This window comes from Lagopus leucura, unplaced genomic scaffold (assembly GCF_019238085.1).
Source record: "Lagopus leucura isolate 7727_CA_CO unplaced genomic scaffold, USGS_WTPT01 Super-Scaffold_100002, whole genome shotgun sequence".
Taxonomy (NCBI): Eukaryota; Metazoa; Chordata; class Aves; order Galliformes; family Phasianidae; genus Lagopus; species Lagopus leucura.
The window spans coordinates 60,239,097-60,253,294 of record NW_024962263.1 but is presented as its reverse complement, the minus strand read 5'-3'; the positions used below and the strand labels follow the sequence as shown (position 1 = coordinate 60,253,294).

The 14,198-nt window shown below is 40.2% G+C and overlaps 2 protein-coding genes across 2 annotated transcripts in view; one reads left to right on the top strand and one right to left on the bottom strand.

Annotated features, from left to right (window-relative positions):
- The window catches only part of SBSPON (somatomedin B and thrombospondin type 1 domain containing), an 11,717-nt gene extending 3,062 nt beyond the window's left edge, over positions 1-8,655 (top strand). The window contains 4 exon segments of the mRNA XM_042869788.1: positions 5,608-5,802; positions 6,368-6,455; positions 7,237-7,413; positions 8,118-8,655. Coding sequence (XP_042725722.1) covers positions 5,608-5,802; positions 6,368-6,455; positions 7,237-7,413; positions 8,118-8,235 — 578 coding nt within the window. The 3' untranslated portion in view covers positions 8,236-8,655.
- Positions 7,826-14,198, bottom strand: part of TERF1 (telomeric repeat binding factor 1) — a 23,988-nt gene continuing 17,615 nt past the window's right edge. The window contains exon 9 of the mRNA XM_042869789.1: positions 7,826-10,681. Within this exon, the coding sequence (XP_042725723.1) occupies positions 10,529-10,681 (153 nt within the window). The 3' untranslated portion in view covers positions 7,826-10,528. The remainder of the gene's footprint in view (positions 10,682-14,198) is intronic.

The following is a 14,198-nucleotide window of genomic DNA, read 5'->3' as shown; positions in this document are numbered from 1 at the left end:
TTATTTTATTTTATTTTATTTTATTTTATTTTATTTTATTTTATTTTATTTTATTTCAAGAGATGGCACCATTCCTTATATGTCAGCTCTGGGACCAATTTCTCTGTTGTGCTGGAGAACTTGACATCTTTCCAATGAGGCACAAAATTGATATACTATCCCTTAATGATCTCTGGGTATTGACTGCAAGTGACATGATTATTATCCCTCTGGCTGAATTCCATTCTAGCGACCCAGTTTTCTTATTATTTCACATGACTGAGGCAATTCAGACTTCTTATTCTAAATCTTTATGATCATAAAATTGCCATATATTGCTACAGATGACCAGTATTTCACTGTCAGCTTGGTTTAATTCCAGGAAGACATAAAGTCATCCCTTTATTTGTTATGCAGCTGCTAAATCCCTTTGGGAGTTTTCTGTGTGGAAAATGTGATGCAGCCATGATGTTATCTGCATGTGAGGGTGCTAATGTGGGATTAAAATTACATGGAAATTCTTACTTCTGCAGGTCATTAATAGCTAGCTTGGAACAGAGTCAGCAGATAAGGAAGCCAGGCTAGATGATGGTTATATCCTGCACTCTTGGTGGTGTTAAGCTGTGGGAGGCATCAACATCAGTGCTTGTACAGTTAAATAAAAAGACACATTGTGTCTGTGATGTGCTTTGGGGTACAACCTGAGGGCTCTAGAGGTGCTGGAGCGCGGTGCCTGCTGAATCAATGTCTGATGCAGTTTTTCCCATCCCAGCTTCCTTCGTTGTTCTATTGATCATACCCCGGATGTTGGGGAAAGTGTTTATCAGTAAGTAGCAGCAAATGCCAGGGGACGCCAATGATTAATCTGGGTGGACAGCCAGTGGTTGAATCCCCAGGATGCTCTTTGGTTCTCTTTCAGTTAGCAGTATCAAGCCCATTAAAGGTGAGGTGCAGCATCCCTGGCCACTTGCCTGCCCGTGGCTGTCGAGTCATCCATAAAGTGGGCAGGTTGGTCTGGTGCAAAATGAGAGAGGAGTGCGGGGGAACTCTAATAGTGTGGTATGGACGTCTGCCAGGTAGCCTCTGTCAGGGGTTTTACCTGCTTTATGATATCTGTAGTGCTCTGAGAAATTAGAGAATTGGTGAGGGAGGAAACCCAGAGATTTCTGTCATACAAAACCAGTCACAAACACCAGAGGTTATTGCGCTTAATTGCTTCTTCCCAGTGTCTCATACTGGCAGCATCCCAGAGGGCATGCAGTGTTTTTCTGAATGACTGTGTTGGTCCCATCGGTTTCCTGCAACACTGATAAAAGAACATAACTAATGGTTAAGCTGTAAAGCTTCCTGTGGGGATTTAAGTTGTAATCAGGAAATTTAGGAAAAAATGTGATCCAAAACATGTGGTATATTCCCATTGCATGTTAGTGGAAAAGGCAGAAGCTTCATTTAGGTGTAGTTAATGAGAGGCAAGATTCCAAACAATTCAGAACCAGTGTAAGATATCCCAAACACTGATTATAAAATATATTTTGTGCTATTCCCAAGGTACCATGCTGAAGACCTGCCTTTAAGAGGCAAAGACTGAGAAAGCAAAGTAAAGTGTGATTCATACTGCACAAAAAATAATTTTAAGTCTATTTGCAAAGTGCAGTGAAAACACTGAAGAACTGGGGAATTTCCAAATCAATAAGAAACTGTAATATTAACACAGACATGTTCAGGTTTTCATAAAACTGTTTCTGATAGTATTTCAATTACATGACGTTAATTATAATTAAATTGAAAAAAAAATAAGCTTATCAGAGGACAAAAAGCAGCTAATGATGCTGAGGGAAGCAGCATGGATCAGTACACAGTACTTCACGGCTGAGGTAAGCAGGAGACACAGCCTTTCCTGGCTCACCCAGGACCATGGTGCACAGTTACCAGACAGATGCGCTTACAATAAGGGAAATGGCCCAGAGGAATACATCTGCTCAGCCTGGGTCACCTTTCCACACAGCTCCCAGGAAAAGCTGCTGGCAGTGGGCTGATGCTCAGGTTAAATGTCCTGGGAGGACACAGGGTAAGAGCTCTTCGTGTAGAGAATCTACTGCTTGTCCTCAGAGGATCTTCTTGATGGACACCAATGCTTGAGCTATTTCTCTTACTTTTACTGCTCTGCCTGCCATGGCTGTGTGGACATAGAGTTTCTCCTTGGAGGAGCTGTACTTGTTCTGTCGGTAAGCACCTTTAGTGTTACATTCATCCAATCCCTGGGGGATCAGTGCTCATTTTGAAGAGCTACAGTATTCTCTTTGACTACTAAAAATGAAGTTGTTGAGCCACAGAGTTTTTAAAACTTGGGGTTCGTGGAGGTGAAGCTAAGGGAAATTCAGTCTCATGAAGATGTGACGTGATTGTTGTGTTTTGTTCTGGGAGGTTAATGGACAAATGAAGATTTGCTTGTCTCAGAGCTTCATTCTCAGGAACAACGCGCCCATCACCTCTTTTCTGGCAATCAGACTGCAAAACATTTTATTCTAGTGAAGATATCTGCGTCTACATGGAAGATAGCTGACACATTGTCTGTGTTTACACTAGCTAGGTTAAAACAAGGGTACTGTTTTGCCAGAATATAAATGGAAAATTCAAGAGAAGGGAGAAGTATAGATGGTTTATCATGCTTAACGTAAATGAGAGCTATAAGGATTACACCACTGTTGGTAGACACAGCACAGAATATAAAATAAGGAAATGACTAGAGGGTAACAAATATGGTAGATCTTGAGTGTTTCTCAGTTTTGAGACAGTACCAAAACCAGCAGATGCTTAGTCTGTCATTTCTGTCTCTGCTGAAAAGGCTGTGAAAAGCAACAAACATGAAATCACGGCTCAGTCTTTACATTATTTGATGACATCATTGTGTTACTTTAAGGGAAGTGAGGGCCAGTATTGTGGATTATCAGCCTTCACAAATACATTTATGATTTAGCCGAGAAAAAGAAAGTTCTTAAGATATGATACAAAATATCAGTCACTGTGCTTTATATCTTCTTTTAATGACAAGAGATTTGTCTGCTGTTTGTTTTCAGGTCCTGATGGATTTCACTCAAATACAGAAATCTATACCTTATCTGCACCTTAGAAATGGAAACTGAATAAGTAGGCCCATCATGAGGCTGAGGAGCAGCTTGAGAGCTATAGATAGATGGGCTGTTAATGCACTGTAGATATTCACAAAAGCTTGGACAGTAATTCACGGTGTTGCATTTTTCATGGTGTCAGTAGGGTGCCAGTGCGGAGTCTCTGAACACCTGGGCATATTCCCTGTCATATTTGAAAAGTCTTGGGTGTCAGGTAAAGTCCCCAGTGACTGGAAAAGAGGAAACATCTCCCCCATTTTTAAGAAAGGAGGAAAAGAAGACCCGGGGACTACAGACCTTTCAATGTCACCTCTGTGTCTGAGGAGATCACAGAATCATAGAATGGTTTGGACTGCAATGGTCCTTTAAGACCATCTAGTTCCAGCCCCTGCTGTAGGCAGGCACACCTCCCACTAGACCAGATTGCTCAAAGCCCCATCCAGCCTGACGTTGAATGCCTCTAGGAAGAGGGCATCCACAGCCCCACTGGACACCCTGTACCAGTGTCTCACCACCCTCACAGTAAAGATTTCTTCCTGATATCTAGTCTGAATCTACTTTCTTCCACTATAAAGCCATTTCCCCTGATCCTGTTGCTACATGCGTGACCAGACTGGTGGCATTCTGTGATGAAGTGATGGCATCATGGACAATGGAAGGGCAACTGATGTTATCTGCTTGGATTTCTGCAAGGCCTTTGACATGGTCTGACACCACATCCTTGTCACTATATTGGAGAGAGATGGATTTGAAGAGAGGGCTGTTCAGTGGATAAATAATTGGTTGGATGGTTGCAGCCAGAGGGCTGTGGTAAATGGCTCTATGTCCAGATGGAAGCTGATGTGTGGTGTACCCCCGGGCTCTATGTTAGGACTGGTGCACTTTAACATCTTTATCAATGACATAGAGTGTGTTGCAGGCTGCAGGATAGGACATTCAACGTAATCATTGTCTGACCTCACCGAATATTGGATGGCCCTTAACTAGTGCCTGCATATGGCACATCTCAGCTTCTTTGCCCAACAGAGCCCAGAGCCATAGCAAAGCTTCTTCAGATAGGGGTCATGTAGGCTGCATCTGTGGGACTGTGCGCATAGAAGGGGCAGGTCCAGTCCGATGGCACCTCCGTGGCCTCAGGCTGTGTGGTGGGCTGGGGAGAGTTGAAGTCAGGAAACTGCCCCCTCACTTGTGCTGCAGTGGGCGGCAGGCATCACATACTGAAGAAGAGGGGAGCAGTCCATGGTCACTCTGTCTCTGGGGCAGGCAGCAGCGATGCCCCTGTCCCTCTGCAGCAAATTCCCATGGCCCTTACTCCCCGCTGGCCATCTCAGGGCTGTGTCCTCCCAGCGCTTACCTCTGCTGCTGCAAGAGCACCCTGTAGGCACCTGGCTGCCTGAACCAGGCAAGGCTGGGGTAACACTGGTGATGCTGTGGGATGGGCACCAAGAACTGCCAGCAGCCCAAGAGCACAACCCAACCAAGGCCTCATTCAGCACTCCAAGTCTCACAGATGCGCTCAGCTGGAGTCTGGACACAAGTCCATGCTGGTCTGACAGTACCTGAATTTATACAGCGAGGTCACATCGTGCTGATGTCACAACCCCTTCATCGGTGACCTCACAGTCCGTCACTGAGTGTATTTGGGAATTAGCCTGGGCTTCCATCACTGTCCACTATTCAGTGATTTCCCTTTCTAAAGCTGATATATTTGGAAAGGTAAAAATTGTCTATTTTTACTATCTGCAATAATCCGTCTTCCATCAACTGTCTACACTTTCTGAAAGTTAGAGATACACGTGTTTGCCTGTTCTGGTTTGGATTGATACAAATTGGTGGTAATCTCTATGTCAGGCTTGCTTCTTATACCAAGTGCTCATATAACAGCAGGTTGTTTGCTCACACTTTCCTATGCAACCTACTCCATGGGACCTGCTTTAGCAGGGACTTAGACAAAGAGATCTGCAGAGGTCCGTTCCAGCCCCTATGATTCAGTGATATATAGACCTGCATGGTTTCTAATAAAAAAGGTGTCAAAATCCCTAAGTGAGCTAACGGTTCCAACAGACATCGGAAAAATACCACAGAATACAAAACCGTGAGGGAATTGTAGTTTGTTATGATTCAGAGTTCCCTTGCAAAATAATGGCAGTTTCCTCATAGCATTTTGGAACCCATTTGGGTCAAATTTGTAGAAAGTCTGTGATCCACGTGGACTAAAATTCACATATTCAGTGGACTGTTCTCTAACTGGAAATCAGAAGAAAAGGACCCGAGATTACATTTCTAAATATTTTATTATGTTTAATTGTCTGCATCTGTATATACACAAACACACAAATGTGATACACACATCACTGCAATATTTTGAGAATAAACAAAATCAAAATTGCATGCTAAAAAGAAACAAACATGGCTTTGTCTTATTACTTTAGATTTGGAGAGCAATTAGGATCAAACAGAAGTCTTAACTATTAGCTATGTGTTTACTACTGCTTTTCAGCTCATCCATGCATCGTGGGGGAGTGGAGTCATTGGAGTGGCTGTGCTGAACAATGTAAACCCAGTCTGCGAATACGTAGGCGCTACGTGCAACAGGAACCTACGAATGCTGGGGAACCTTGTCCTGCGCTGGAGGAGAAGGCTGGCTGCTTGGAATACCTGACTTACCAGGGGCAGGACTGTGGACATGAACACGGTATTCTCTCTTTATCTGGATTATTTGATTGAAAATGCAACTTAATCACAGAGTGGCTTAGGTTGGAAGGGATCTAAAACATCATCTGGTTCCAAGCCCACTGCTGTGGGCAGGGTTACCACCCACTGGATGTTTGCCCAGGACCCCATCCAACCTGAACACCTTCATCCTTATTTTCTGCTGTCAAGTTGCTGCTTGCTTTTGACTAATTTCTATTAAATAGACAACTGAGCTGCACACATTTCTTCAGTTTCTTGATTTAAGCCCCACATTAACTATCAAGTTATCTCTCTGCAAAGTTAGAACATAAGTTCATTACGAAACAGGAAACAGAGATCATTGTAATATTCCAGCCCATCCTGTGTCCTTGTGGACTAGATGGCAGCCATTTCTAGGTACATTATACAGAGAGAACTTAGCTGTGAGGTCCAGTGTTGCCAATCCTTTATCACTTTTTCAATAAGTTTGTCAGCATCACCATCCACAAGTTCCTGATTCATGTATCCACTGTTACACTAATTGAAATATGACTCAACTGTGTCTTGCTGCCTGTTTTCCTCCCCAGTTCCCGCTTTCATAACTACCTCTGAATATGGTAAAGAAAGAAAACTGAGAGCAGCATCATCCCCCTGGCCCTCTGACAAAGAAACTGGGTAATCTATTTATCATATGCATGTGGGTCATCTTGTTTCATAGCCAATATCTGTTTAGAGAGAAAAACTTAATTAAATTTGCCATAATTCAACAGACTACAGCTTGTTTTTGTCTCTTGCAGGTCATTTGCATTTTCTAGATGTTTTTTGTTACTTTCTAGTTGTCCTGAATTAGGTATTGTGGTCACAGCAAATTTGAGGATAGATGCTTCTCAAAGCAAATCCACAAATAAGGCTAAACCAAAACTGAATATATCCACAACTTGTAAGCCCAAGAAATTAGATCTCTGAGCAAACAAAATGGGCTAAATGCAATCTGTCTTAAGTCCTTGTTTTTAACAAAAAATGAAAAGCAGTGAAGACCTCTTTTGGATACTAGCAGACTGTTATCACTGGTTCCATAATGCTCATAATGCTTTGCCCAGAACAATAAAGCTTATATGCACTCTTGAAGCCTCTTTTCCATTTATTCTTCTAGCAGTCATGAAAAAAAAAATACAGGTTATTGAGATATGTTCTCCAATGTAATTTAAGAATATGGAACACAACCAGAAAGTGAGATAATACATAAAGTACTGGACAGGGGAATGGAATGTGAGAAACAATTTGCTTAATGTTTTTAAGAATCCATTAATTAGGTTAGGGTCAGAAACAAACTTTTTAGCTGTCAGCCATCAAACTTGCACTTCATAAATTCCACCTGAATGAAATATATGTAAGTACATTTCAATTTTCATGCTTTATCTATTGTAGCTAATTTAACTCTCTCCCTTCTGAGCAGATACTGTGTAGAATTTAAAACAGAATCACTTTCCCATTACTGTGCTTTGGAGACTCGGCCGTATGCTCGATGGATGCAGTACCTCCGAGAAGGACATACTGTTTGTGTAGCTTGCCAGCCTCCAGCTATGAACACTGACACACACCGCTGTTCCGGAGATGGCCATAATGCAGATGGGTAAAGAAAACCTTTCTTTGCTGTCTCCTCTGTATTGGAACCTAGTACAGAGTTTTAGACCTTTCAAGGCCTCTTTAAAAGCTGTGTTGATTACGCCTTAAAAAAAGAAACAGCTTGTATCACACGCAGAGCTCAGAGACACCCTTCCAGTTCACACAGAGATGGCTTTGAACTAATACATTTCAAACACAGATGAAATCAGTGAATAATTTCAGTACATGAATTAAGTCTCAGTGCATTATTTACTGTTGTAAAGGGACAACACAACTTCTGTAGTGCAGATCTTCTTAAAAGAGATCTTTTACTTAGAAAAATGTACTTCCCACCATAATCCAAATCAGATTTCAGCTTTAAACTATATATAGTTTCTAGAATGCTGATACTGAAATAAGACGTTTACAATTTGCAGTAGATTTTTTATTTAGTGTATATCTTTTGTACATATGTCTATATAACCGTACATTTATTAAGATGCTACGCAATACATACATAACCATTTACTCAACCAATCATCCTGTATACTAAGAAATACAGTGCCTGCTCTGGAATATTCACAGGAATCATGACAGCAAAAATATTTTAAGACCAAGATGAACTAATTAAAATCTTATTTCTAGTCTTCTGTTAATGATACACAAGTATACTTTTTTTGGTTGCTTGTAAATGCACCAATTTTTTATTCCTCATTTACTGTCATGTTTCAGAGGTAAAATCTTACACTGGGAAGCAGTTGGCAACTCTCGGTGCCAAGGAACCTGGAAGAAGATTCGGCAACTGGAGCAGTGCTCGTGTCCCCTTGTGCACAGTTTTATTTTTACGTAAGAGTTCAAAAGACCTTTAAACAGCATCAGGAAAAAAGAATTGAGAAAATTAGCACAAGTGCCAAGAAACCTACATCTTTGTCTGTATTTTGTGGAGACTGAATGAACTCTAAAGCGGTTAAGCCTCTGGAACAACCATTTTTGGGTACTCTTTTCATCTTAATAGTAAACACTAAGACAGACAATTGTATTAGAGTGCTGTAAGCAAATTTTGCATTTCTCTTTTGTGATTAAAAAGCAAACGTTTCTAACTGTAGTAGCTTCTTTTCCTAAGGTTTTTGATCTTTACAGGCCATACTCCTGTGTACAGGCATTGATCCTATTCAGTAGTGAGCCAGCCAAACATTCTCAAGTCTGGAAATAGTTACTGTCATCATTAAGTTGTAATGGGTGAATAAAAATGAAAGTTTGAGAGCTCAAACCAGACTTCAGTTTAGATCCTTTGTTCCTTCCCAGTATCATCTGGACAGTGGTTTACAGTATGAATGCGTAAGTATTTCTTTCTGTACACTGCAGCTTCCCTGCTTAGCCACCCTCATAAAAATGTGAGACTTGTCAGTGTTGTTAATGAAGTAGCCTTGCTAAGAACTTCACATCACTAGCATACAGTGTGAATTTTATGGCAGACAAACCTAATAAACTAAGTCTTGAAGAGACTCATTTTCTTAATGAACAGTAATTTATTGTAAACTGCCTTGAGTAGGATTGTATTACAGCAGTTAGCAAGCTACAACAACAACAATCTTACATACAGGAATGAACAATCATAACTAGAGTTTTGGCTGACAGTCAGAAAAATCACTTACTACTAGTTAAACCTGCTAGATGTGCAATGATTTATATAGAAACATGCAAGATGAGAACACAGGCAAGGCTGCTATGTACATAGCTCTAATCCTTGTTTTGTTACTTATTATTCGTGTTGAATTATTGTCATGGCATTGAAGTAACTACATACTGCAGGCTTTCTCACTTAACACACACGTGCTGTGATTTGAGTTTTGTTTTGAATTGCTGATTTACAACTACTCTAGTATTCTTTGCTGAAATACGTAAACTGTATTTTATCAAGCTTCTGAGATTCACCACATTTACAGAAAAAAAATGATGCGTTAAGGCTGAGAAAGTTTACTGTTAAGACATGGCATATCTCTGTGGAACCTTACAGCAACTGCTTGCCACAGCTGTAAGAAGAAACATTGCAGCAGTTGGCAGGAATTAGGAAGGTGATCTGTTTTAGGTCCTGTATGCATTCAGAACAGGACAAACCTTTGTAATGGTACATCACTATTTAATCTTAATGTAAGAAGCCCTGTAAGAATGCTACAATACCTGGTATCTAGATTCACACCAGTACAATAGTGGAAAGCATGTGTGTTTTTTGAGGTTCTGGGATTGTCTTCCATACAATCTGAAACATCTCAGAGCCTCTCATGAGCAGAATGTTTACAGTGATCAACTGTGGGTAGCTAACCAGAAGAGGGTGTCTCTGCTTGCTAACAGCGCAGAGACAACAGAGCACAGATGAAACATGTTTCATGGTCTGTGCTAACGCTGCTGAGTCCTGTCTGGGCTGCTCAGAAAAGGAGCTTTCCCTTTCCTGCTGGTCTAGAATAACGTGACTTCTCAAGACAAGGTAGGTGGCATAAGACAATCAAGAGATGTTAAGAACTGTTATTGTGCCAACATAAATAATGTCAAAGTTACTTCCTAGAACTTAAGCTTGATTCAAAAATAAAAGAAATTCCCATTTTTGTCTCCAGTACACATGTAGCACTTTTACTACTTGTAAATATATATGTATGTGGACATTCCTTTTTTTCTGAAGTTAAAAATGTAATTTGTTAAATTAGCAATGATGACACGTACTTATTTTTCGTATAACTTGCTGAAAGAGATGACAAGCCAGACCAAAAGTTCAAAGTGAAGTAAATCAGATTAGTATAGACTACAGGAGAAAACAAAATAATAGAGTTCTGTCTGACTGCATATAAAACCTTGCACTGATAAAACCCTTCAAAAACACAGAGCACTTTTATTAAGAGCATCTATAAAGTCAATATGTTGCCACTTAAGACTCCTACCTTTGTAATCACCCTAAGCATTTCCACGTTGCATAAATTAACCTACCTCTTGCATGCAGACAGAAGGCCAGACTTTATTACACCTTTTTCACGTTTTAGGACAATGTTTTTGGATACTCTTGAGACTATAAATTCATCATTCTAACAGCTAGACTAGCTCCTTATGTAGAGAAGGCACAAGAATAATCCAATGCTATGTCCAAAGTATCCTTATTTGATCTTGCACAGTGTTCTCCACCGATCTTTCAACATGACACTAGTTCGGTTGTTGAAGTCACCGTGGATCAGAATTTTACTCCAATTGCCCACTCCAAACTCCCTTACTCCTGATTTCAGTTTCTTATCTTCTTCGTAAGTCCATGGCTAGGGGAAGAATAGAGAAAATACAGGATATATGAATGGAGAAAGATACTGGTGTAAGAACTAAACTTACAGTAAACATGAAAGCAGGTATTTCCATAGTTGTCTGGTCATTACGCAATACAGATATGTTAGCTGTCAATAGGCTCATTTTGACTTCCTTTAAGCATGATAACTTGACACTAAGTACAACACGAAAGGTTACAACAGAAGCATTACAAGGCAGTAGCAGGCATCACTTAAAAAAAAAAAAGTGCTTCAAATTTCATAAGTTGCAAAAGGAAAAAACACAGTGGGTAAAGTTTGGCTTTGTTCCAGAAGTGCCTTGCAGAATTTTATTTGGCGGCTAACTAAGCTGCAAGAAACTTTAGCTTGATCCTAGCACATGTCACAAGAAAAAGTATTTTGTGATACCTTAGCCTCGAAAGTGAGAATCAAGATGCTGCTTATCAACAACAATGAAATTTTAGTGTGGTTAAGGAAAAAAATCCCAACAGTTAAAATGCTGATAGAAGCAAAATCACACATAGGCTGATATAGATCAGCCCTATTCTCAGCTAACAGCAAAATACTTAACTCTCTCTTTTGGTGAGAAGCAAATGGAGGAGGCCACACTCTTCTCAGTAGTGCACAGCAATAGGACAAGGAGCAAAGGCATAAAGCTTGAACATAAGATGTTCCATACTAACATGCAGAAGAACTTCTTCATGGTAAGGGTGACAGAGCACTGGTTACTGCCCAAAAAGGTGGTGGAGTCTCCTTCTGTGGAGATAGTCAAGGCCCAGCTGGATGCCTACCTGTGTGACCTATTGTACGGTACATGCTTCAGCCAGGGGGGTTGGACTCGATGGTCACTAGAGGTCCTTTCCAACCCCTGCAATTCTGTGATTTTTGATCATTTATTGAGCCTGCTGCTTATATCTCACTGTCATGATCTACAAGCTTCTTAATCTGTAAGGGAGGCCATTTGTCTCATAAAAGGAGAGAAAATTACTTGCAGTTACATATTTGTGAGCAATTTCTTCTGCTGAAGCTCTCCAGTGTAGCAGTTATTCCTCAGTTCTCAATACAAACATCTCAATACAATTTTAGGAGTGGACATAAAAGAAAACTAAAGTCTAGACCTTGATTTTTTAAAAATACAATATTATTTTAATTGTAGCTTTATTAGAAAAAAGCATGCATGTAATAAAAAGATCATAGATCATACACAATGTGCTATTTTTAACCTGTGCATTTTTACTCTAATTATATATAGTCATTGTTTCCACTCCAAAATATCAATTCACAACTTTAAAGAAATTATTTAGAAAAATATATTCTGCCACAATATGATCCTCCACATGTCTCCACCTGCTTTTGCTGTGGTTTAACCTGGCAGGCAGCTAAGTACCATAAAGCCCCCTAAGTACCCCCTTGCCCCTAAAGTGACTTGGAGAACTGGAAAACAGTCGAATTTCTGGATTACGACAAAAGCAGTTTATAATAAGGCAGAAATGGAAGGGAAAAAAAAATAATAGTTTTACACATATACACACGAAAACAAGTGATGCACAGGCAATTACTTGGTATTCAAGGACCAATGCCCAGACAGATCAAGCAGTGGCTGTCCCCTCAGCCAATTCCCCAGTTCTATTATTCAGCATGATGTCATACAAGGAATATCCCTGGGGCCAGTTCAGGTCACCTGTCTTGGTTCTATCTCCTCCCAGCTCCATTCTGGCAGGGAGGTGTGAGAATCCAAGAAGTCCTTATTTAGAGTAAGCACCGCTTAGCAACAATCAAAGCACCAGTACGTTATCAGTACTATTCTTCTGAATCCAAAACATAGCATCATTCTGCTACTGTGAATAAATTTAACTCTTATCTCAGCCAAAACAAGGACACAATCATACCAGTGTACATGCCCTCAGGCAAATCAAACTGTATATAATTTCTACAAAGATAACAGAATCCCCCTGTGGGAGAACTGGTTAGGAAAAATACATCTAAAAAGAATTAATTTCTGTTTGAAATGGCATTTCCCAACATGCTTTCCAGATTTAGGGGAATAAGTTTTGAAAAAACAAAAAACAAACTTACAGAAAAGAGCATTAACTCAAAAACATTAATGAGATTGAGTTGAGATGTATAGAGAATTCTGTAGATGTTCCATTTAATCAATCTCTCTTAATTTGTCTTTCTTTCACTGGAGGAATCCTGCTGTTCCTGATGGTCTCATGAACTGCAGATGTTACAAAAGAACACAAAAGGTCAATTTTCACTGACCTCACACTGGCATTTCTGCAAGTACCATTGCCTTCCACACTAAAAGTCTAATTCTAGTTAATGGACTTCTACAAAATACACGATGATCCAACCGGCATGTGTTTGTACATATCATGACCATAAGTCCTAAAAAAAAAACAACCATGAAGGTCTCTTATTTTTGCATTTCACCAGTGTCATATTTTGGAGTTGCACTGAAAAAGCAAAAACAGTCAATAGCTCTCCTCAGAAGAGCACTATGAAGTTTACACAGACTAGTGATCAAAAGCATGAGTGTGACTCAATGATTGCAGTGCTTACTTAGATACTTAGAAGAAAAATAGTTAATGTCTCAGGCTTCTGCAGATGTCATTAGTCACCAAGCATGTGCAACTAACAGTCCCACAGTCAGCACAATTCAATTAGCAAAGATTTGGTTGCTTTTACAAGTGTGTATTTTCTGGAGCCCCCTTACCTGAAGAATTTAAATTGCTGTTCCTGTTCACCGTATTCTGCTTATCTACTAGGTTTGGTGAAGAGTAGGTTGTGCAATAGTATTGATTTTGTGGGACAGAGTTGGCTTTATTTGTAGTAGATGATATGGTGCTATGCTTAGGATTCGTGACAAAAACAGTATTAATAACACATCAAATGTTGGTCTTTCCTGCTTTTCATGCTGCCCTCTAGTGAACAAAGCATGAGAATGCACAAGAAAATGGAAGGGAACACAGCCAGGACAGGTGACCCCAATTGACCATACCTTATGATGCCATGCTCAGCAATAAAAACTGAGCAAAAGAAAGAAAAGGAGACAGTAGCATTTTCTTCCTAAAAAACAGCTAGACCTGATGACATCTGCTTTCCTGGAAATAACCAGACATCTGCTAACAAGTAGTTAATGAATTCCCAATTTTGCTTCGCTTGCGTGCAGCTTTGCTTTACTTATTAAACTGTCTTCATCTCAAGCCATGAGTTTTATCATTTTTACCTTCCTGAGAGATTAAGTAAAGCTTTTTAAAGGCCAGCCAGAAAAGCACATAGCACAGAGCATGGTTTGGCTTTTTCATGAAGAGATGCAACTCAAGTGTGAAACACCAGTAGGACAAGTGCACAAGTGCTGTGTTTGGTGCATCAGTCTGTTCCAGCAAGAAAAACAAAGGATCCATGAAGCACATAACAGGACTCAGGCAGGTGTACAAGGCTGACAGAAGGGCCATACAAGTAGTTGGGGGAAGTCACCAGTGTGTGCACTTTCACAAGTAAACTCCTCTGC